Raw genomic sequence first — 22,861 nt, 5'->3', positions numbered from 1 at the left:
AAGCCTCTCAAAATGCCATTAATTACAGAAGCGACAGACGAGCTTACACAAAAACTACGAAAATATCCTGTATTAACTTGTGGTTCTGCCAGGAAGTAAACTTAATTAGTGTGGTAATAATAATTACACAGAAAAAATATGAATACATCAATAAAGCCCTTCTTTGAAGTACAAAGTTAATGCTTTTAGTATTAAAATTTATTTTTCCCAGTGTGATTATTATCAATATTGCACCGGAATTAATTGCCCAACGTCCAGACATCTGAGCTGCTCTTTCTCAGTACACGCAGAGTGACTTAATTTAATTCCTATAAGGAACAGGAGAAAGGACACTACCCAACTCTACCAGAGGTTTGAAAGGACTTATGATGGTCCTTCGTGGGTGGCGTAGATGATGGTGTGCAAAGTGACACGCAAACCGCCCATAAAAGTTATTAAAAATGGATTTTCGGAAATGGGGGTTGTCTCTTGAAAATGACGAAGGCGGGTTGTGTAATTGCTCTAGCAGGATGGGGAAATATTACAGAAACTTTAGCTCTTACGGGTAAGCGAAATATTTGTCCAAATTCATAACAATGTTTCTATTTATCAAGATGGTTTTTATAAACAAACTTTACAAATAAATTCATCTAAAAAAGTTGGGGCTATCAATACAATGGTTTAGCTTTACGATAAAGACATTTTCTTAACTTTTTTCCGTTTCTGAAGTCAATAGAATTATACGGAATTTACTTAAAGAAAATTACCATTTTGTATTAATCTACTATTAAATTTTGAAAGTATTTTGAAACACAGCTTTCCAAGCAATAGTTGCTGTACGTTAGTGCTAAATAATATTCTATTCTAAAATATTTTCCCCAAACTTATAAAACAATTCGGAAAGAGGTAAATTCTCTTTTATTGCAACGAATTACAAAAGCCTCAGGTGTGGTACATTCTTTCAGTGCATGGTGCCTAACATCAAGATGCTTTAAATGTTCTATATTTTTAACCCTCAGGTCCCTCCAGCAGCCAATAGGTCTCCATCTCGCCCTTGCCTTTGACCTTGACGGTGCCTCGAGATTCTACTTTATAGCCAACTTGCTGTACTTTTTCCCCGGTGTACTTCGATAGCTGGATCTTCCAGGGGTCGCTGCTGCTCTCCATTCGTGAGGCGGTGTTAACGGTGTCCCCAAACAGACAATATCTGGGTACCTTTTGGCCTACGACTCCGGCCACAACGGGTCCTGAATTGATGCCCACTCGAATGGCCACATCACCCATATTGTGGGCCTTGAACTTCTTCATTACCCTCAAAGCCAAATCGCAAGCATGCTGGGCATGAAGGGGATTCACATCAGGAGCACCCGATACCGCCATGTATACCATTCCAACGGTTTCCACTTTATAAACAAATGGCGAGATGATCTCCTCGTCCAGGGCCGAAAAGACCTTGTTCAATGTGTTCACAGCCTGCATAGCTCCTTGAATACTATTCAGGCCTTCATCATAAACGTTCATTACCTCCAGGAAGATGACAGATACTTCTTCGAAGCTCTGACAGACCTGTTCCTGGCTGAGCCGCATTCTTTCTGCAATGGGTCGCGGAATCATTGAGTATAGGAGTTCATCACCCTGTCGTTTCCAAGAATCGGCCAGTTCCAGAGACTTTTCTAACTCATCAGAGCGCTGCTCTTCTTTTTCGAACATAATCTCCAGCTTAGAGCAATGCTGCCATCCGGCCATGACCAACTCTCGGCTCAGTCCATGTGGATTGAGATCATTTAGGTATAGACCTATTCCGTGCAGCTCATCCAGATTTTCGATTAGAGGACTGCAGAGAAAGATCAGTGAGTCCACATCCTTGATATAGAACATCTGACCCTTCAACAAGATAGACCGCAGGCCCTGGGAAGATCTACGTTCTCCTGTGGCCGGGTCAATCTCGTCCTCTCCCGAAGCTTCATCTGCGTCCACCGGATGGGCTTCATTGAACTCCTTCGCCTTGGCTAGCGCCATCGTCTGCGCCTCATTTAAATCCATCTCATCGTAGTTCTCAAAGTCCATATTCAAAACGGCATCGTAAGCAGCTCGGTTGTGTCCTGTGCGGATAAGTTCGAACTCGAAGAGCACCGCTCTCATCTGGATGAGGGTATCCCAGTCGATAGCGGTGTCTTTCGGACGACGGCAGTGAAAGAGGTCCATGACGTGGGTACCAATGAAGCCCTTTGGATTGGCTCCAGGATTGTGCATAATCCACGTCTCCACAATCTTCTCTCCGGCATGAGTGATTTTCATATCGTGGTTCAACACAAAAGTGAAGGGGAAAAGGTCAAGGAACACATCAAGTTTTACTGTGGGCATTTTTAACTGTGAAGGATGTGCCTCCGTATTGACGCGCTTGGCCATGTACTCCCGGTTATCGAAGTCCAATCGATACCTAACAATTACGGTCAGTGGTCCTTCGGTTAACTTGATGGGACCAGCAGTTCCTCCGCTGATGTCGTTCTGGCTCTCAATCACGTAGGCCTTAATCTCCAGGCCATAAAACTCCCGAGCCACCTCCGTCATCTGGCCAATTAAGTATTTGGACATGCCTGTCCGACTGCTCCTATACAGAATCACAGCTCCGTTGTCATCCATATTAGTCAACTGCATGCTGGGTGACTTCATCTTGGGGTAGGTAAACCGCATAATCAGATGGATGTTGTCAATGGACTGCAGGAAGTCACAGAAATAACGTCCCGTAGAGCGGATCATCTTGTCGTAGCCAAAATTGCTGAAGAACCGAACAAAACACCGCCCAAAGAAGTTCATGCAGAAGTCGAAGGACTCGCCTGTGCAAGCGGACAAAGCCTCGGCGATGTCCGGCATCAACTTATCCGGATAGATCTGGTGAGTCTTAAAGCTGTTGTGCTTGCAGTCGATAATGTGGCACACCTTCTTCCATATATCCACGCCATACTCCTCCTGCACATAGTGCTGCACACTCTCGTAAAGCATTCCATACATAGTTAAAAATTCTGAAAGTACAAATTTTGATATATATAATAAAAAAATATAAGAATAAACTGGGACTTAAGTTTTTATTATAATTAGTTTACTAAATATATATTGGTTTTCAGGTATTGCTCGAGCTTAAGAATGAGTTTCTGGCTTTGAAATAAACGAAAATTTTTAGAGCAGAAACTGTTAGTGGGATAATCTTATGGAGGATTTGGGCAGCGTTACGATCAAGCTATGAATTAAAAACCCATTGTAGCCATTTTTCGAAATTTAAAAGAATTTTTACCATTTAGTTTAAAAAGTTCACTTACCTTATTCAACAGGTCTCAGCGGTGTTTTAAATTTCCTTTTTAATATTCACTGGAAGATTAGGCAGCTTGTTATATTCCTTTTTTGCTTTTGTGTTATGTCAGTTTAAGTTTGTAATATTCCGGGGTTAATTTATTTATAACTCCATGCAAATTCAATATGTGCCCACACACAATCTGGGGGCATATGCTGACTACAGTTCTCAGGGCAATATACACACGCACTAGCACTAAGGGAACACTTTTTCCTTTGTTATTACTTTGATTTTTATTGGGTGGGTGCTCACGACTGCGGGGAAGATGCTGTTTATGTTGCCATGATATCCTTAGCAAATGTGGACCTTGTGGATCGTAAATTGCAAGCTTCACAGCTCGCATCCAGGACGCGAATGAAGCGTCTGTCGGTTGTCGTCAGGACTTTTATAGTCGCTCGGCAATCGCTTTAGACTGCTCCCCCTCCTCCTCACATTTAGTAACCCCTACTTGGGCAGTGTTACATTTCATGTCATTGCTCCTTGTTGATGCCAATTGACGGTTACTTTTCGATAAAGTATCAAAAAATGAAAGTTTTATTGCTTTTATACCAATAACTTACACGCACAAACGCAGTTCTCGTAGAGTTTGTCACGTAAATCTTTATAAAAGCTTCCTTTTGCCATCCCCTCAAAAGAACCTTAATACTTCTTGTTTATTTTCCCTTTTGATGTGGGATTTTTTGCCTTATATTGCACCACAATTTACATTTACTTTTTTAAGAGGATTTAAAAATTCCACAGGATAAAACTTGGGAAGCACAAACATAAAGATACGAACACATGCACGCAAATGTTGACATTTTAATGGGCATTCCTTGCAGAAGTGATGATAACGGTTAAGCAGGACTGGTATTTGCATTAGCTTCCCTTTTTTTTTTTTGGTACTTTACGTTGGCCATAAACGTGACAACGTATTTAATTAGTGCCCTCCTCCACAGTTGATTGGGCCACGTGCGGGAAGGGCGTTGACATCTCACTTGTAGCTTATTCTCCCAAGGGCAGACAGTAGACAACGGGTCTACAAGGTTTCTCCACCCACCCATCGTCAAACACGCAATCGAGGAATAAAAGTTGTAAAATACCCCAAACGATGAAAATGAAACCATTTGATTGATGAGAAGGGACCAATCGTGGCCAACACAAGACGTTAACCAGGCTCTCCAGTATTTGCTTTAAACAAATGCTCCATCAATTAAAGCTAAATTCGAGTCAGTAGCATCCGATTGCTCCTTTGAGGCCGGCTCGGTTTACAGAATTATACATCAATTTAAATGCTTCCATTTCTTATTATCGGACAGGTTTTAAGTGATAAATATAAATTCGATTGTGATTGTTAATAATGAATGTAAAAAGACATAAAAAGATAATAAATACTATAAATCCAAAAACAATTTTCTTCAAAACACACGTAATATTAACGCTTTAAATTTTAAAATTTTAAAAGTACAAATTTATTGGTGAATTCTGGTTTACCTAAAATATGATCATTTTAATTAATATCTAAAAAGAAGCATAAAAGCAAATTCAGTAAAGTAGTTTTACCCGCCTAACAGGCGCCTTTATATATTTCTTGTTTTGGATAATCTTGATTCACTTAAAATATTTGCCCAAAGAAATGGGATTATAAATCGGTTGTTTGCATAGAAAATCCACGATGTGTTTTAAAATTCAATAGGAGTTTGCTATTTTTTAAGTCTTGGTTTATTTTCCCAGTCCGACCTTGTTGAAAAGTTTGTCCTTAACAATCTGAGCCATTAGGCCATGTATCAGTTCAATTGTTGAGCGGCTGCAGTCTCGGGTGGCCTTAGATAGCTTGTCCTCGGAACGTTTTTCGTTGACATCGGTGCCTGTGGAAATAAGAACTGGTCATTAAATGCACTTTTCTCAAAATACAACTCTTTATGTACCGCGACCTAAAAAGTTCTCACTCTGCTCCAGCTTTTCGGAAAGGTCCATGATCTGTCCGGTAGTGTACTCTGTGTTGGTCAGCAGTCCAGAGCTGCCCAAAGTATTTACCCAATACTTGTTCCACAGAGAGTCTAGAAGCTTGCGGTCTAGTGCCGACTTAAAGTAGCTAATTTCCAGAGGGTAGTATTGCTTGCAGTGGACACCAAAATCCTCGATTTTATTCAGCGGGATAGTCTGGTACTCCGATGGCTCTTCGTTTGGCGGCTTATAACCCTTCGGGTATGTGCGGAATGCTCCTAAGCAGACTTTGCCAGCGGAAACAGTACGCACCGGGTCAACCACAATGGCCACGAAGGGCTCCTGGTACGTCTGGTTAAGCATCTGAGTGGAAACATCTATTCCTGACAGCCAACAACCATATCCGGGATGACTGTGGTACCAGCCCACGGCATGTTCCATGCGGCCCACCTCCTTGGCTGCCTCCATGTAAGCGGTCATATACTCGTATGCCTGCGCTTGGGCATTCACGCGTGTTTCAGTTCCCTCCACTGGAAGTGCAAATGCATCCATAACAATCTGCAAGGAAACAACATATCAGTAAAAAACTTGTCTCTTTGTCTTGTCTCCAATAACTACTTACCATTGTGTTGTCCTCAACCTTGCCCAACATCAGACCCATCACCTCCAGAGTACCGCCCGAGCGGGCATGCATAACCATCTTCAGGAGCGCCAGAGCTGAGATCTTTATGTCCTTAAAGAAATGCGGATCTTTCTCCCATGGTTTTGCATCGATGATTTGGCGCTGCTGTTCGGCATCGTAACGGAAGATCTCGTCGCAGCTGGGCAACGTCTGGATATTGTTTTCAAGCTCCCAGGTCTTTTGTGCAGTGTCTGTGTCCATTGCGAATGTACTTTTAATATATTTCTTACTTTTTATCGCAAATCTTTGTTTTATTCCGGCTATCGATAGCTTAGTTCGAAAGGTGTTATCGATGGTTTTATGTATTGGTTACAGCTAGGGCTGCATTTTATTCTTTAAAAAGATTATTTTAAAGATTGCTTGCAAATGTAATAAAAAGTTAAGCGAGAGGGCAAGTAATGTTACCAACATACATTATCATAAAATATAACCACCATAAAGGGACATTATCAATGAAAACTCTTTTATCTAAACCAAGTTGTCAGCTCCCGCGCCTTCGAATTTAAAAGTAACGCTTAAGCCGGCGCATTCAACGCAGGTTGGCAGGACTTGCGCGTCCATTGCAAAAAAAAATTCCTACACAGAGTTTTCGCTACAATTAACCAACTTCGACAAGCTCGTGATGTAGGCCGTTAAAAAATAAATTGGTGGAAAAGTGTGAAAGAAATCAATGTTAAGTTTGTGGTTGTAGTGTTTGATTTTAACGGCGTGTCTAAAATATCTTAAATAGTTGCGGCTTTTCAAAGTGTTCGCTTCGGTATTCGATTTCCCCGAACCCGCACCCAAGCCGCATTTGCGACGCCGTTCGGAAAATGTCGCTGGAAGGCGCTAGGTTGCGCTACGAGGACGAAAATGGTGAAACCGTTGTTCTGGCGGCCAAGGGACGCACATTCCAGGTGGGCTCCTACTACAACTGCGACCTGATCCTAAAGGGAGCGCAGGAGGAGCGTCTGATTTGCGAAATAAACTGTGACGCCTTTGGAAGGGTGAGTTTAGATTGCAAAGAACCCATTTTTTGCTCAACTACTATTATATCCCGCCTTCCGTTCCTTAGGTTATCATTTACAACAAGTCAAACGAAGATCCAATTCATCTTAACGACGTAATCATCCATGGCAAGCGTCCTTTGCTTCATGGGGGGAAAATTAAAATTCGAGACAAAGTCTACACTTGGGAGTTTCCCAAATCCGCCGACGCGCAGGATGAACCAAGCACCCCAGAGCGGCTTTCGGCCAACGAACAGGCTTCGAACTCCTGCCCTTCGTTGAAGGTAAATATCGACAATCTTTGCCAGAAAACGGTACAGTCTTCTAAGACCTACATATTGACTCCGTTTTCTATTTGCTTCAGCAATCACATCGTCCGCTAACCGAAAAACGCTTGACGGTTCACAAGTAAGTGAAAAACAGCAGGCAGACGCCTGACCGACTACCTGGCCAACCCCTAAAAGGTCTTCGAGCAACAACAATAGAAAGACAAACCCCTACTGCCAGCATGTGTTGCCTGCCTGTTAATGTACCTAATAAACCTTATCTTCCTTGATTCCTTTTCAGTTTTCACTACAGCATTAATTCTGATGACGAGGGGAATACTTCCATAGAGTCGCGTGACCAGAATGAATCCCACTTGGCAGAGGAATCACTGAATTTATCCACTCCACCTAGCGCAGAGATTTCCACCAGCGAGACATCCAAAGTAGATCTTCTGGAAGCCACGCAAAACAAGGAAAACACTGCGACACCGCCGAGTAGCCATAAGAAGCTGCTGCAACTGTGCGCCCTCTCCGACGTAGTTATCACTTCCTTTTCGCCGAGGGAGACGGGTGTCAAGGTTGAGAAGTCCTTCACATGTGTGCGAAAGCCGGGTCACGATGTTCCATTTACGGCTTCAGTAACGGTTTCCACGCCCAAGAGCGTGTACAGCACACCAAAAGGGAATGTGCTCTCGGAGCTGAACGAAGACAGTTGCAGCCGAGATCTTTTAGACTTTAGCACGCCATCCACTTCAAAGAAGGCCAAGCGCGCATCGTCCATGTTTCTTATTGACTTGACTACTCCTTCTAAGCTACGGCCCACACCTAAACAAACACCAACACCCAAACAGACACCTATAAGTGTTGACAGCACAGATGAGTCCTCCGATAACTCGCCGCTAGTCATTGACATAACCAATTCCAATACGCCCCCATCACCAGGACCTTCGCAACGGTATAGAACTCCTGGGCGCTTGGCTACCAACACACCTAAGCGTACACCTCAATCCCTGATGAAACGGGCACTGCTAACGAGTACGAAAAAGCAGATAGCCTCCAATCAGGCAGATAAGACCACCCCGGTGGGTCCCCCCAAGAGAACATCGATGTTAGAGGCGCGACGCCAGTGTCTTACTACGCCTCGCCGTTTGCCATTCCATCCACATAGGCGAACTCCAGTTCATCAGGAAGAAGACAAAGTGAAAGGCAAGACGCCGAAAACCTCGCCACGCAGGCGTAAAACACTTATGGAATCACCGAGGGAGAACAAGGTTTCCCAGCTTAGAAAATCATTTGCGGCAGCGATGCGTAGTCCCGGCGTTGACAAGAGCAACAAGCTGGTGGCTAAAGCTCGACGGTCGCTGAACTCACCCAAATGTAGCTCCCCTAAATCGGGATCGTCCAAGCCGTCATCACCATGTCCAAGAAAAGCACCAAATGTATCCCAGATCAAGAGTTCTACCCCGGAAAAACATGACGAATCTCAGGACGAGCTAAGCCGCACATTTACTATCATGGATGAAACCCAAGAAAAGGAGCAGAATGCGACAGGTTCAGTATTCGAAACCTTAACTGCTCTCATAACTGGAGAAGTAGAGAGTAATGAATCTTTCCAACTGAGTTCTGTAATTGAAAAGCACCTTTCGGAAACAAAGTCAATAGAACCAGAATCTATAGAAAAAAAATTCGATTCTTTTTGCTCAAAAGACTATAAAGGAATTGAGATAAAAGTTCAAGACGAAGAAATGGGTTCGAAATCGGATAAAACTAAGGAAAAGAATGAAAGTATAACTTCAAGTCCTATAATTGAAAAAGCTGAGGAAACAGTTATTGATGATAGCATTTGTGAGGAAGTTCATGCGGATATTCCCAAGCAAAAGCACAATGGTAAGCGAGAGCGATATTAAAAACATTATTTATTAAACTGACGACGTCGTTCAATTAAATAATTGCAGTTAACCCAGAAAATGTAATAGAGGAGAACATATGTGAAGAAGTTCCATCGGAGAGTAAAACTACTACTGAATCCATTTTAATAGGTACGTATTAAACTTTATATATAGAATCAAAACTTAGTTTTCAATTTACAACAACAGGCGACTCATCGCAAGTGAGGAACGAACAAACACCAACTGTTGATACCCCTGTGGTTCGAAGAAGTATGCGACGGCTTTCTGTTGAACAGAGGGCAGTGGCCACAACACCACGTAGGAGTACACGCAGATCGTCTGTAGAATCCAGCATTAAAGCGGTAACGGATGACAAAAATAAACGGACGCGCCGCGCTTCCTGCTCAGCTGTGGACAGCCAAGATGTGGGAACGCCTAGGAGGAAGCGTCGATTCTCGCAGGAAATGTCAACACCTACGCGGCAATCAAAGCGTCTACTCAACACGCCGAAGCGGGAGCTTCAATTAGATGAATCTGTTGGCGACATGGGCGTCATTTTGGAAGAAGTTGGCCAAGAAGAAGGTATGCTAGGTCAATATCTACATATGTGTAGTTCTAATTTTTTTATAGTATTTGAAAAATAAATAATTTCTTTTTGGGCATTTCCTTCGGTTTACCTAAGATATCTTATTAATTAAAAAAAAATTTTGAAATTTATTTTATTAAATCTTTATTTGTTACAGATGAGAAAATCGCTATCGCCGATGACGAGAATTATGGCAACGAATTGCCAGCCGATGATGTAGACAAAGTTGACTACCACGGCCTGAGGGATTTGCTAAAAACACCTAAAAACTGTAGCACTCCACGCTTCAAAGGACTAAGAGAAATGATGCGCACGCCGAAGATACCCGCCTCACCAATTTTGGGCAACATTGCAGAACTGTTGGAAACCTCCGTTAGTAGGGACACGACGGTGGCTCGCGTGGATGAGGGTAAGGCATTAGACGGTATTCTAAAGACGCCCAGCGCCAGGAATATTATGGTGCCAAATGAGCCAGCTAGTGCAGTGCTAAAGTCTCGCAATAAATCATTGGCACCCACTACCGAATACGATCTGAATATGACAAATACGACTTTGCATTTGGATAAGATCTTTGATGACGTTCCTGAAACGACTAGGGTCAATATGGAGGACACCGAAACCGAAATAAATGTAACATCGGTTAGCACTGCAACTGGTGCTGATCCTTTGGGTTCTTCAAAATTGGCTGTATCCGTGTCATCCGAGGCTATGATGAGTGCCTGTCATACATCGACTGCGGGATCTTCGGTAAAAGATCCTTTAACCAGTACCACTTACAAAGCCGCGCTGCACGCCGATCTGAATCTAAGCGCCATTACACATGGTGGCTCCAGAACCGTATCACCTAACCCAAATGAGATGAGCGGCATACAATTGCTGGACCAGACTTCAGATTCTGTGTTTTCCGAGGCTCTAATAGTGTCGGGAGTGGAGTCTCGCGACGTCACAGTGGACGAGACGAGGGCTTCGGGGCAAAACATTCAGCCTACTGGTGTTATTGATGATCGCTCGGACACAGACTCAAATGTTGGCCTTACTGAACCCCTGGTATTTAGTGATGATGAGGAGGACCCAGACGAATCCGAAGTGAGTACCAAGAAGTCCACCGGTATTGAGGAACCATCTATAGCCTACAGGCTTGAAGAATCCGCAGACTTTCCTAAAGACAAATCTATTCATTCAACACTAAGTAAAGATGAAAAGCACAAGGATTCTACTAATGAAATCTCACTTATTGAAGTTGAGGATAACACAATTGAGAGCAATGTAAGCGAAAAAGTTCCTGAAGGCGACAAAACTCTGGATATTGAACTTGATACTTTTAAGGAGAATAACACACCAGCTAAGGAAAATAGTCAATCCACTGTTTTGGAGTTGACAATCCTAGAGTCTGAGATATATCCTCTAGACTCAACGGCTGATAGTTCTATCAACATTTTACCTACTAGTGATTTGGAACCAAACCATTCAAGGACGACTAATCTTGGCAGTGACGTACTTCAATTGGATCAATCAGATATTAAAATATTACCCTCCGAAAAACATGATCTTGAAAGGACAGAAAATATTCATCCACCAGTCATAGCATCGCCTTGCAAAGAAGGCAAACAGGATATGGTCCCCACTGATAGTGAAACTTCTCAGCTAGCCGTGGAAACAACGCCCGTCTTAGAAGTTCCTGAGGAAACCAATCCAGATGAGGTTTCCACTGAGGAAGAAATTGTTAAACAAGTTATCGAAAGTTCCCAAGAAGATCCAGAAAACCCGAATACGGTTGAGGTGTGCACTAGCGCAGAAACTATTAAAGAAGTCATCAAAAGTCCATCAAAAGAACAACTCAAGCCGGTTGAGGTGTGCACTAGTGCAGAAACTGTTAAAGAAGTCATCAATAGTCCACCAAAAGAACAACTCAAGCCGGTTGATGAGGTGGCCACTGAAACAGAATCTAATCATCCAGACATTGAAAAATCAAATCCTGACGACCTTTTAAAGGAAACCAAAGATGATGGGGCTCCCGCTGATGCTGAAAACTGTCAACCAGCCATCGACACTTTATCTTCTGCAGAACATCCTGAAGAAACGGAAGCAGATGAAGAGCATACTGCTGATGCACACACTGATCAATCAGTTACCGAAAAATCAGTTTCCGATGATCTTTCAAAAGGCACCAGTCACGAAGAGGTTCCCACTGATGAGTTAAATCAACCTGTCATCGCAACATCACCTTCTGACCAACTTACAGAAGAAAATCAACCAAAGACGGTGCCTACTGAAAGCGAATCTGATAAAGAAGTCATCAACACATCAGCTACTGATAAACTTCCAATTGAAAGCAATCCTGAAGAGGTCCCCAGTGATGTATTAAGTCAATCTGTTATCGAAACATCACCTTCTGAAGAGCCCACTAATGGTGAATCTGATCACGAAGTCATTAAAACATCATCCGTCAAAGAACTCTCAGATGAAGCCATTTCTGATGAGCCAATTGATATTCAACCAGTTACCGAAATGTCAACAGAGACAGATAATCCAGAAGATACCGAAATAGATGAGCCATCCTGTATTAGTAAAGAGGAGTCATTAACCGAAACATCACATTCTGAAGGAATTAGAGAGGAACCCAACTCTGATCTTGAAAAGTTTACTGATGTAGCAACTGATGATACCGTGGGTCAATCAGATGATCCGCCTAACCAAGATGATATTAAAAGCTGTACCAAGAGAGACGTTGATGATACTAGTATATCTGAGGTGTCTAATATCAATCAAGATCAACAGAATTCTCAAAATGATTCTGTCATTATTTCCTCTGACTCTGAAGGAGAAAACACGGCAAAGGAGCCAACAAAAAGTGAAAATAAAAATTCTGTTGAATTGCCAAAGCATGAATCGTCTTTTAGCGCAAAAATTGAGATCGATCATTCTGCAGATGTGGATCCTAAGGTGAGTGGAACAGAAGAACCCATACCTGACGATGTTTCAGAGGAACGTAAAGAAAAGTCGGATCCGCCGAGCAGCCAGGATCCCCATAAGGCATCTCCAGACGGTGAAAGTCCGATCATTAAAGAATCCGTCACGGTACAGGAAAATAGTTTGTCTACTTTGGATGAATCATTAAACGATGTCATGGATTCGGATGAAGCTAAAAACGATGATGAAAATGAGATGAGGGTATCCACAGATGTCTCTAGTTCAGTTAATGAAACTGCACTGATTGGAAGTTCAGAAAATCAACAAAACTTGACCGATAAGGAAGTGTCTATTCTGGAAGAATCATCCGATCTCGACAAAGCAACGGAAGTAGCGGGTTTGGACACAGGTGAAGCCCAGGAATGTCAACCTAAACTGGCCTCTAAAGAAGAATCTAATAAACAAGAGAATAATTTGGATGTCTCAACCATTTCGGAGCAAAATACTCTAGATAAAAGTTCATTTATTGAAGATTCCGTCACTGATAATTCCAAGGCAGTTCCTGCGGTAAAGGATATATCTGATGTCGACGAAGCGAGGGTAGATGCCACTGTAAATATGGAATCGGAGTGTGGACCTATGGAGTATTCAGACCTCAAAGAAGCTGACGACGAGGTTATTTTGTTAGAACAAAGCTCAATAAATCCAAATTCAGCAATTGAGAACTCCATTACCCATCAGCTTAAAGAAACATCTGTATGCGACAACACGAAATCAAATGAGGATCTAGAAAAAGAAGAAACCGAGAAATTCGATGAAAACAAACCTGACGATGATGTCGTTCTGTCGGATGCCTCAATCAATACTGAGCAAATTCCGCTAGATGAAAGTTCACTCATCGAAATCCCAGACGCTGGGACTCCGGATGACAAAACGGAAGAAACTAAGGCTATGGTTACAGAAGAAGCTGAAAAGTGTGAAGTGACAGATTCATCGAATCAAAACGGTTTTGAAGATGAGGTTATTCAGTTGGATGCCTCAAACGCTGTTGAACGTTCTATACTCGATGAAAGTTCTCATATTGGAGATTCAATCACTGATCATTTAAAAGAAGATTCTGTTCTAAAGGAATCGTCAAACTTTGACAAAACAAAGTCGCAGATTCGAAATGAAGCTAACGTCGAAGTGGATGAAGTTGAAATGAAAAAGGTCGAGGATGGGACTACAGAAACTACAAAAGCTACAATTTCTTCCGAAAACCAAGAAGTTATTGCAGTGGAGCAGGAGATAGCTTCCCCAATTGTTGAACCAAAAATAACAGAAAAGTCTACAATAGTGCACAATAGGTCAATTGATCTTAATGAAATTTCTATTGTTGCTGAAAGTCCCAACAAAACAAGCTCCTCCTTTGTGAAGCACTCCTTCGATAAAGAAAGCGTTCCCAATATTTCAACTGGAAACATTGACCCTGCTGCAACGTCCAATTTGGAAACGCAAAAAGATGAATTAGCAGTAATACAACCAAAAGATATCTGCACAGATATCACATCAGCTCCAGCAATTATACTGAACGTCTCAGAAACTGCTATATTTGAGCCATCAACATCGCAACTTAAAGACGCACAAGACATTTTACCGCTTGAAGCTGAAGATAAATCGGGAGATCTACTCAACGATAAATCTAGTGAAATAGCTGAAACCCAGGAAGTTCCAACTAAAGCACAGGAAGCTGTAAGGGATGAAAGTGAACCTTTGAAACCATCACCAGAATCAAAAGATATAGGCTTGCATGATTTAAAGTCTACGAATCAAGACCCGAAATGCCTGTCTGACTGCGAAAATGTTCCAAGCGAGGAAGCACAAAATACTGTCCAAAATCAATCGATAATCGACTTGAATGATACAAGTGAAGAACAAGATGAAGAAATAGAATTCATATCAGAGGATGCACAGATTAATCTTTCCAGTACTCATAATCAACCACAGTCAAGTGAACAACGGGGCAAAGTTCCAGTTACTGAAATATACGAAGTAATTGACTTAGATGATTCAAGCTCCAGTGCACAGGGACCTGAAGCTACAGTAGCCGAAGCAACTTCAATTATAACTAATGAAGATTGCATTGTCCCTGTTGAAAAGGAATCTGTCGTTCAAAAAACAAGTTCGTCTGATTCAGTTTTACATCAGGCATCAATTGATTTGAACGAAGAGGATTCCGCTAAAGCGCCTGTTGAAGAATCTGTCATCGCCACTAAACAGAATGAAGGCGAAGATAACGCAAATGATATCCAAGAAGTAGTCATTGCGCCTTCGCCCGATTCTACTGCAGAAACTCATGACAAAACTTATGACAAACTAGTAGCTAAGGATAATAAAACACAAATGGAACCTGTAAATCATCTTAGCATTGGAACGTCCTCTTCTGCAGTTGTTCTTGTACAGGAAGTTCCAGATTCCAAGAATGATGGTGAGGATAAACCTAAGGGAGAACACTGCTACTTTGACAGGTTTAGAAGCCGAAAATGTAGAAAAAATAGACTTAAAAGAGGATGAATTGGTGAAGCCAATATCTGAACCAGACATATCACATGAGTCAACAAAAATTTCTCGACTGATCACCACGTCGTCGAGTCATGAAGAAAAGTCACCGGATGAAGAAACGTCTAAATCAGAGAAAAGAACTACTAGAAAGGGATCGGCTTCCGCTGATAGACAAGCAGAATCTAGCGGGTCTGAACGGCCGAGAAGGATGGCACGGAAACCATCTGCTGAAGTTTTGGAAAATGACCACCAAACCAAGCCGAAGGGACGATCTAGAAAACCATCAGTGGATGTCAATATCGATGAGGAAAAAGAAGAATCTATACCAGAAAAAAGAACTAGACGAAAGCGTACTCCATCTGTAGAAGTTTGTGAGACAGCCAACCAACAGAGGGAGACTGATGAAGACCCTAATGCAGAGGAAGTATTGCGACCAATTCTAGAAGAGCCAGAGCCTGAAATTGAGAAAAAGGAAAAGCACGATACCAACGTAGAACCTGAAGAGTCTGTGCCGGTTGTATCGTCAACTGTGTCAAAGGAGGAAACCACAACGCTAGGTAAAAAGAAAGATGGGGATAGAATCCAAACAGAGACCATCATAGAAAGGCCTAAGAGACGCGCGAGAAAGCCATCCGCAAAAGAAACAGATATAACGTCAGAGAAGAAAGAACAAGTTCAGGATGTTCAGGCTGTCAACGAAGATGAGGATCCGCATTTGGATAGGCCCGAGCATCAAAGTCTCAAAGAGTCAATTGAATCAAACGAGGAACCCACGTCAATAGATGAAAAGAAAGACGAGGATTCAAATCAAAAGGAGACCACCATAGAAAGACCTAAGAGACGCGCAAGAAAGCCATCTGCAAAAGAAACGGAAAAGAAAGAAAAAGCTGAAGATGTTCTAGAAGCCGTCAATGAAAATGAAACTTTGCATTTAACTCCAAAACACGTGGAACAAGAGTCTGTGACAGAGGTCTCATCGTCCAATACTAAGGATGTAGAGGAAACAACTCCAGATGTTAAGAAAATGGAAGAGGAAAATGTCGAACAGAAGGAACCTATTGTAGAAAGGCCAAGAAGACGAGGTCGAAAAGCGTCTGCCAAGGAAGAAAAGACTGACGATATTCCGCATGTACAGGAGGCAGAGCCAGAGTCAGTTGAGGCTTTAAATGTATCCAATGAAAGCCAAGAAACTCAGTCGCAGACTGTATCCAATGCCCATCCAGAAAAAACAAATAGGAGGGCACGCAAAGCATCAGCAGAAGACCTTAGTAACATACCAGAAAAGAAGCACAAATCGGAAGACCTTCATGCTACTGAAATGCTGGATGAGTCGAAGGAAACAGGTAGAGCTCGCGTGGAAAGAACAAAACGGAGGGGACGTAAGCCATCAGAAGAGTTGGTAGAATCCACTACACCTATTCCTCCACAGAATAACGATGATAAGTCCGAAGCGGAGGAGGCGATTCATACAATTCAAGATAAACAACATTCAGCTGAGGATAATATGCCCCAAAAGCGAACCCGCAAATCTGCCGAATTTATGCCTGAAAATATTCAAGGATCAGCTAAGGATGATCACGGTGAAAGACCCAAGCGTAGGGGGCGCAAGCCAACTGTAGACATTGACCATGGGGCCCAAGACCCTCAAGCGAAACCCAAGCGAGGAGATAAAACGTCATCAGAGGATGGAGATGAAAAGCATGAGCCTTTGCCGGTTGTGGAAGTAGAGAAAAAAACCAGGCGGAATGTAAGAAAAGCTTCTGCTGAAACCGTTGAGCCTGTAATGAACAGAGGCGAAGATCATCTTCAACAAATCGAAGAGGCATACGAACCGCATTCGGAATCAGAACCGACGACAACAATGCCAGTGCCGAATGAGGAAGCGGAACATAAGACGCGGCGACGCGGTCGCAAGCCTACGGCGGAGACTATTGAGGTGCCAATAAAAACTACTACAGCAGATGAATTCGTTGAGATCCCCTCTCACTCACGCAGGCGTGGACGGAAGGCCACAGAAGATGAGGCCTCCATAACCGTAGATCTGGAAGAGCCCAAGGCAAAGCTTCGTGGACGCAGGGCGTCCTTAGAGCTACAAAACAATGAGGAAACTCCGGCGGAGTCTCACTTGGAGCTCGTGGAAGTGCCAACGGTCAAGATGACACGTCGTGGTAGGAAGCCAAGTGCAGAAGTGGAAACGATACAAGTGGCCGCACCGGAGAAAAAACCTCCAGCTCGACGTGTCCGTAAAGCGTCAGCGAGCGTCGATGAGGGAACACCTGTGGCCAAGAAAACGACAACTCGTCGCGGACGTAAAGTTGATACTCATGAGGATGAGGAAAAGAAATCAATCGACTTGCAGGACCTGCCAACGGAGAGTGTTTCGGCTCTTGTTGTCGTTTCGGGCTCTCCAGTGAAGACTGGCGATTCGGAAGAACTAACACCGCGTCGTCGAGAGGGTCGTAACGTGCCGCGTAAAAACTATGAAGAGGCTCCAGACGATGATAAACCGCATTCCTCATTGCGTCGAGCACGCAAGCCAGCGGCAAGCAAGGCGAATGCCAGTAAGGTTCAAGAGCCGGATACTGTTCCAGGTACGCCCGGAACCAAACAACAACCCGTCGAGGTACAAGGCACACCCGAAAACGCGGTGATTTTGCCCGAGCCCACGACCTCACAGCGGCGCGAGGGACGAAATTTGCCTCGTAAAAACTATACGGAAGCTCCGGACGACCACAAGCCCTCACCGGCTCGCAGTCGCCGGGTGCGTAATCCGACTGTAAAGGCCCTGGAATTGATTGTGGACTCATCTCCGCGTCCTGCGACTCCCAAAAGGACCAAGGCAAAGACGGATGTGGATGAGGAACCACCAGCAAAGAGAGCGACACCAGAGGTGCCAACAACCACAGAGGCATCTGCACTGCAAGATGAGCCTACAAGCGCTGCCAAGGGGCGAGGCACTCGACGAAAAGCTGAATCGGAGGAATCGGATGTCAAGCCGGCCAAAAAGAATGTGCGCGCCACTGCACGCAAAGCCAAAGTTGATAGTGAAGTAGAGGAGCATGCGCCTATCAAGAAGGCACGAAGCGGATCGCGTGCCAAGACACCTTCGGAAGAGTCTGTCACTATTCAGGAGGAAGTGCCGGTCAAGAAGCCCGCTGCTCGGAGTCGAGCACGTGCCGTAAAGATAGCAGCACCTGAGCAGCCAGCCGACGAACCTCAAATCGAGGTTGCCGCCTCAACAGCTGCACCAGCAGCACGTGGAGGGAGAGGCAGGAAGGTGCACTTCGAGGCGGCACCGGAGGTATCTACCAGTGAAGATGCGCCAAAGCGGGCAACTCGATCGCGTCGAAAGTAATATCTATCTATTATATCCAGAAACTTGAATCATTGTTTTTTTGGTTATTTTATAATTCGTCATTTCATTTTATGTTATTAACTTCTGTATAAAAAGTTTGCATTTATCAAGTAATCAAGGCAAAATAATATTAAGTTATATTGTTAATCCACCCACTTTGGTGGGACATAGTTGGCTCCCCTTGCTCAGAACAAAAACTAACCTTAATAGTTATAAGGCATTAAACATTACTAATACATATATATATATAGCTTATTTCTTAAGACTATCGAAAATCCCCACAAATAATAAAGATTCGTAAACCAATTGGCTGAAAACTTTTTATTGAAAAGGCATGAATATGAATTTAAATCAATCGTTGCATTTATCTTTATTTTTTTATTATCATCGTAATAAAATGTAGTTTTTATTAATTCTGATTTTTGGTATACACATATATCTAATGCTTAGGTTTTTGATTGATTACTTTCGGAATTTGGGTAACAAGGGAATCATAGAAAAGCTGGGTGTATGTATATATAGCACATCCAAAAATCATACGCCATATAAGGCGTTCGATTGTGTTGAGTAAATCAATAGAAATATTGTACATCGTGTAAGCCTTTACAAACTTTGAGAACATTTTCGTAAAAATAAAGCAGTAATTGGAAAACAAATAAATAACAAAATAAATAAATCAGGACGTCAATTAAATCAATAAAAAGCTTCAGCTAAACTTAGGTAAAACACACAACTTAATTAAATTATATCTTAAATCTCACTGGTGTTTGTAAACTTGGGATAATACTTTCTAAAGCTTCTACAAAAACACTTGCGTACATAAGTTCTTCGTAAAGACTAAGCTCTGCCAGCTAAATGCAGTTTGTGCAAGTGTGTGCGTCGATCTAAGTCGTTTTCGTTTGTTCAAATCCTTAAAATCATTTTAAGCCTTCATAAGGACGTGCGGCTCTGACCTCAGCGAATCCGTTAGATACTGAATCTTCATGGTCTTTTGGAAGTAGCGTTTCTCGTTGGGCGAGTTCACCATATAGACTATTGGACGGACACCAACGTTGCGCCAAAGATCGGCAATGTGACTGAAAAAACAATCGAGATATTTATTTTTGTACTTAAACATTGCATTGATAAATCCAAAGAGGTTTCCTATCAAAACAGTAAAATAATGGCTTACATATTGATTTCATCTTTACTAAGAAAGACCACGCTTATTCCGATCACGGGAGCAATTATGTTTCGAAAGATAGCGCCATAGATTGAGGTAATAAGTGTAGAAGATTTAAGGATGGCCAGTGACAAGTACGTCTCATGCCATAGTCCGCAAACAATTTCAGGCTTTAGCTTTCGAAGCTGAAAAACAACACGATTACTATGATGATATAAAGATAAAAGAGTTTTTCCTACCTGGTAAATGGCCAGTGGTGAGCGACTAATGACAACTGTCCGCTGGGTAAAAGTTTCATCGGAGGTAATAAACTTTTCCAGCTGGTCAATCATCTTGGCGCTGTTATCGTGCAGTCGTAGAAACACTGTGGTCTCAGCGGCCTCTGCTTCTAGGAAGTCGGATAATTGCCGAAGGGAAGCCACCGATTCCGCCTCGTACTGAGACCTGTGTGCAATGACATGTGGACATCACTTAAGGGCATTTCCAGTTGATTGATTTACTCACCCCATGGGATGCTGCTCCGCGATGTTTAGCTTTTCCAACTCCACCAGTGTCTGTTGGGCCACATTTATTTTTGTGGGGTTGGCCACGACTATTTCGCCGCAGGCCGTGAGGCCGGCATCCAGAAGCAAGTTCCGATATCCACGTGCGAGGCACTGTTTTAAGGGGGTGGAAAAGGGATGTTATTGATTTTTGAGCTGACAACCACCGGTTCGTGACGTCACCCACCTTCTTGATAGCTGCCTTCGAGTTTTCAGGCGCATCAAAACCGGCTGCCCGGTTGGCTATGGGCCAGTAAGTGGGCCATTCCTCTGGACCACTTAAAAGGTTTAGAAGTCGCTTCTCGTTAGGACTTCGCTGGAGCTTGACGAACTTGGAGGCAATACAAACGACAAGAAGGGTCAGTGTACACCACGGAATGGCCAGGTTGCAAAGTAACCAGAAAACGTTGAAGCAGAAGAGGATCAGGCTCACCGAGCAGCACAGCAGCTGGTAGATCATTTTGAGGGACAGCCACAACCAACGCCAGTAGGACATTCAACAACAAAACTAGGTGGAAAACCAGCATATATTTATATGAAGATATAGGCTGCTGATCTCGGATGACTATGTCTATGTCTATGCTCGGATCCACTTACCCTAAATAGAATGCGTTCACCACCACCCGCTTCCGCTCCACTTGCCACTCCCTCGTCGGATCTAAGGGATTATGTGCTGTTTCTAGAAGATTTGTTAAATGCTTTCTTTTCAACAAATGGTTTTTGATGTCACTTTGACTATAGAATCACTAATTTAATTGGCACCATTAATAAAAACCGTCGAAAAAGCAAATAAAAGTTCCGACTGAAGGAGCGGACATTTTCCCGATATAAAATTGTCTATCGCTTATCGTCTTGCACCCAAAAGTCAGCTGTTGAGTTATCGGTGGATGAATTGGCGGTAAGGGTGTTGCCGCGCTTTTTTGAAAGAAACATGTTTTGATAGGAGTATTACAAATATAATTTTTTTTACAACACATCCCCTACACCCATTATGCACTAAAACATAAAGGAAAATTACACAAAAAAATATTAATTGGAATAGGTCAACAAATTTATGCAGTAATTTTTTCATATATTGGTTCAATTTAGTTAACTATACTTCTACAACTTTGTTAGCAGGCGTATCCAACGTCGAATTGTGGGATGGGCCAGGCGAGTGTAGACTCCCGGGTAGTAGGGATCCGCACAACCAACTCCCCAGGACACAATTCCGATAAGGGTTCCTTGAGCGCTAATTGGACCTCCGCTGTCACCTGCAAGAATGATCAAGTTCAGTGTTTTTTTTTATCAACTTTACGATTATATTATTATCTGCACTCACCTTGACACGCGTCTGTGTTTCTGGCTGCCGCACAAAACATTCTGGAATGGTAGGATGGTAGCTTCAGAGTGTTCAATCAAAAAATTATGATTTTAAGTGGATTACAAAAAGGGAAGGTTTTAGGAAGAGATAACTCTTTGTAAACTGGGAAATTAGGGATTCACTATAATAGGCAAAAATGCATCTTTTTAAAAAACAAATGTAAAATATTGTCACTCCGGAAATAAAGCTTTTTATCAAATTATTCATTTGTTCACATTAGATGCCACAATAGACATAAATTTATCTTCTAAAAATAGCAATAAGCTTTGAGATAACTTCTTAATTAGTTCACCTTACAAGACAGTTTAGGTGAGAGAAATTAAACTTCTGGTGGCTGGTACAAATTAATACGTAAACTCATCATCCAATAAATCATATGAACTTAACCTTTTTTGTATTCATATGTATAATAACGGAAATTATTTAAATTTATATTTATTGCTTACGCTTCGGTGACGCCTCCATGATGTCGCAGATCGTTGTGGCACTTCTCTTGGTTGACCGTAAGGACTGTGGTGCTCTTGAGTACCGGGGATAGGACGGGATTAGATGTGCTCATGTGCCCCCAACCGGAAACGACGGCTGGGACGCTGTCCAAGATTGCCTCACCCACGGCGGGTAACCTTATGGGTGCCACTTTGCCAAGTGGAGAGCTGAGTGCTCTGTCTGCCGTTTTTAAAAGGGCCACGTCAAAATTCATGTCCGCCCGATCGTAGGCCGGATGTTTGTGGATGGCCTTTACCGGCTGGACGCTTCCGCCTGTGGAACGCATAATGCTCCCCTGACGAAGGGTGAACTCCCGCGGCTGTCTTTCATGCCCGTCGATGCAATGGGCCGCCGTAATGGCCCAATTGCTGGCCAGGATCGAGGCACCGCAAATGTGAACTGTTTGCCGGCGCAGCGACAGTTGGTATGGAAATTCGCCCTCGGCGGCTTCACGTCCGTTGACAATCCGACTGTCCGGTTTCCGTGGAGCTGCTGCTTTTACGAAAGAGGATTCCAGGATCAGATGGATCCCAGCTAGCAAGAGGAGCACAATCGCGAATCGAGGCTTTTGCATGTCGCTGCGGACGAGTGGAAACTAACCAGTTATTGGAATCCGTAAGTCGATATATTCGCTGGCGTTTTATCAATCACTGCCGTTATCTAGCGGAGTACACGATTTCTGTAGAAGCTGCTCCGTTGTCCGTAATTAAGCATTGTCATTTGGGTTTTTTCTTTGCCTTCCAGATTCTGTGATTTTATTACTGTTTACAGCGGTGACGACGGCAATGAACTTCCGCAAGAGCATCAGGGATATGCAGCAGTGGGTGGTGGGACTAATT

The 22,861-nt window shown here is 43.0% G+C and overlaps 5 protein-coding genes across 6 annotated transcripts; 1 reads left to right on the top strand and 4 right to left on the bottom strand.

Annotated features, from left to right (window-relative positions):
* Window positions 1-947: 947 nt before the first annotated feature.
* On the bottom strand, window positions 948-3,669 carry LOC108111471 (soluble guanylate cyclase 89Da). Its single transcript, XM_017220942.2, has 2 exons — window positions 3,297-3,669; window positions 948-3,002 (listed from the first exon to the last, which is right to left on the bottom strand). Exon 2 carries the CDS (start codon window positions 2,989-2,991, stop codon window positions 988-990), a length of 2,004 nt encoding a protein of 667 aa, XP_017076431.1. The 5' UTR covers window positions 2,992-3,002; window positions 3,297-3,669; the 3' UTR covers window positions 948-987.
* A 1,192-nt stretch (window positions 3,670-4,861) lies between these two features.
* Window positions 4,862-6,205, bottom strand: LOC108111461 (COP9 signalosome complex subunit 5). Of its 2 annotated transcripts, none has more exons than XM_017220930.2 (3): window positions 5,877-6,205; window positions 5,236-5,812; window positions 4,862-5,175 (listed from the first exon to the last, which is right to left on the bottom strand). In XM_017220930.2, exons 1-3 carry the CDS (start codon window positions 6,135-6,137, stop codon window positions 5,030-5,032), a joined length of 984 nt encoding a protein of 327 aa, XP_017076419.1. In that variant the 5' UTR covers window positions 6,138-6,205; the 3' UTR covers window positions 4,862-5,029. The 2 variants fall into 2 exon arrangements, with proteins under 2 accessions (XP_017076419.1, XP_017076420.1); XM_017220931.2 differs by having other exon boundaries at window positions 5,242-5,812.
* Window positions 6,206-6,497: 292 nt separating this feature from the next.
* Window positions 6,498-18,775, top strand: LOC108111495 (titin homolog). Its single transcript, XM_017221009.2, is given in 8 exon segments — window positions 6,498-6,922; window positions 6,991-7,206; window positions 7,287-7,330; window positions 7,490-9,075; window positions 9,144-9,227; window positions 9,285-9,659; window positions 9,821-15,083; window positions 15,085-18,775. Coding segments are annotated over 8 exon segments (11,127 nt in total). The 5' UTR covers window positions 6,498-6,748; the 3' UTR covers window positions 18,470-18,775.
* Window positions 18,776-18,810: 35 nt separating this feature from the next.
* On the bottom strand, window positions 18,811-20,999 carry LOC108111496 (glycerophosphodiester phosphodiesterase 1). Its single transcript, XM_017221010.2, has 6 exons — window positions 20,771-20,999; window positions 20,361-20,681; window positions 20,136-20,287; window positions 19,871-20,075; window positions 19,641-19,816; window positions 18,811-19,545 (listed from the first exon to the last, which is right to left on the bottom strand). Exons 2-6 carry the CDS (start codon window positions 20,667-20,669, stop codon window positions 19,392-19,394), a joined length of 996 nt encoding a protein of 331 aa, XP_017076499.2. The 5' UTR covers window positions 20,670-20,681; window positions 20,771-20,999; the 3' UTR covers window positions 18,811-19,391.
* A 118-nt stretch (window positions 21,000-21,117) lies between these two features.
* LOC108111474 (trypsin-4) lies at window positions 21,118-22,599 on the bottom strand. The gene is made up of 3 exons (XM_017220946.2): window positions 21,983-22,599; window positions 21,495-21,535; window positions 21,118-21,426 (listed from the first exon to the last, which is right to left on the bottom strand). Exons 1-3 carry the CDS (start codon window positions 22,594-22,596, stop codon window positions 21,275-21,277), a joined length of 807 nt encoding a protein of 268 aa, XP_017076435.1. The 5' UTR covers window positions 22,597-22,599; the 3' UTR covers window positions 21,118-21,274.
* Between the last annotated feature and the right edge of the window lie 262 nt (window positions 22,600-22,861).

Source organism: Drosophila eugracilis, unplaced genomic scaffold (genome assembly GCF_018153835.1).
Source record: "Drosophila eugracilis isolate 14026-0451.02 unplaced genomic scaffold, ASM1815383v1 contig_415, whole genome shotgun sequence".
Lineage (NCBI taxonomy): Eukaryota > Metazoa > Arthropoda > Insecta > Diptera > Drosophilidae > Drosophila > Drosophila eugracilis.
The sequence above is the reverse complement of the archived record's forward strand: the minus strand, read 5'-3'. Positions and strand labels throughout refer to the sequence as shown.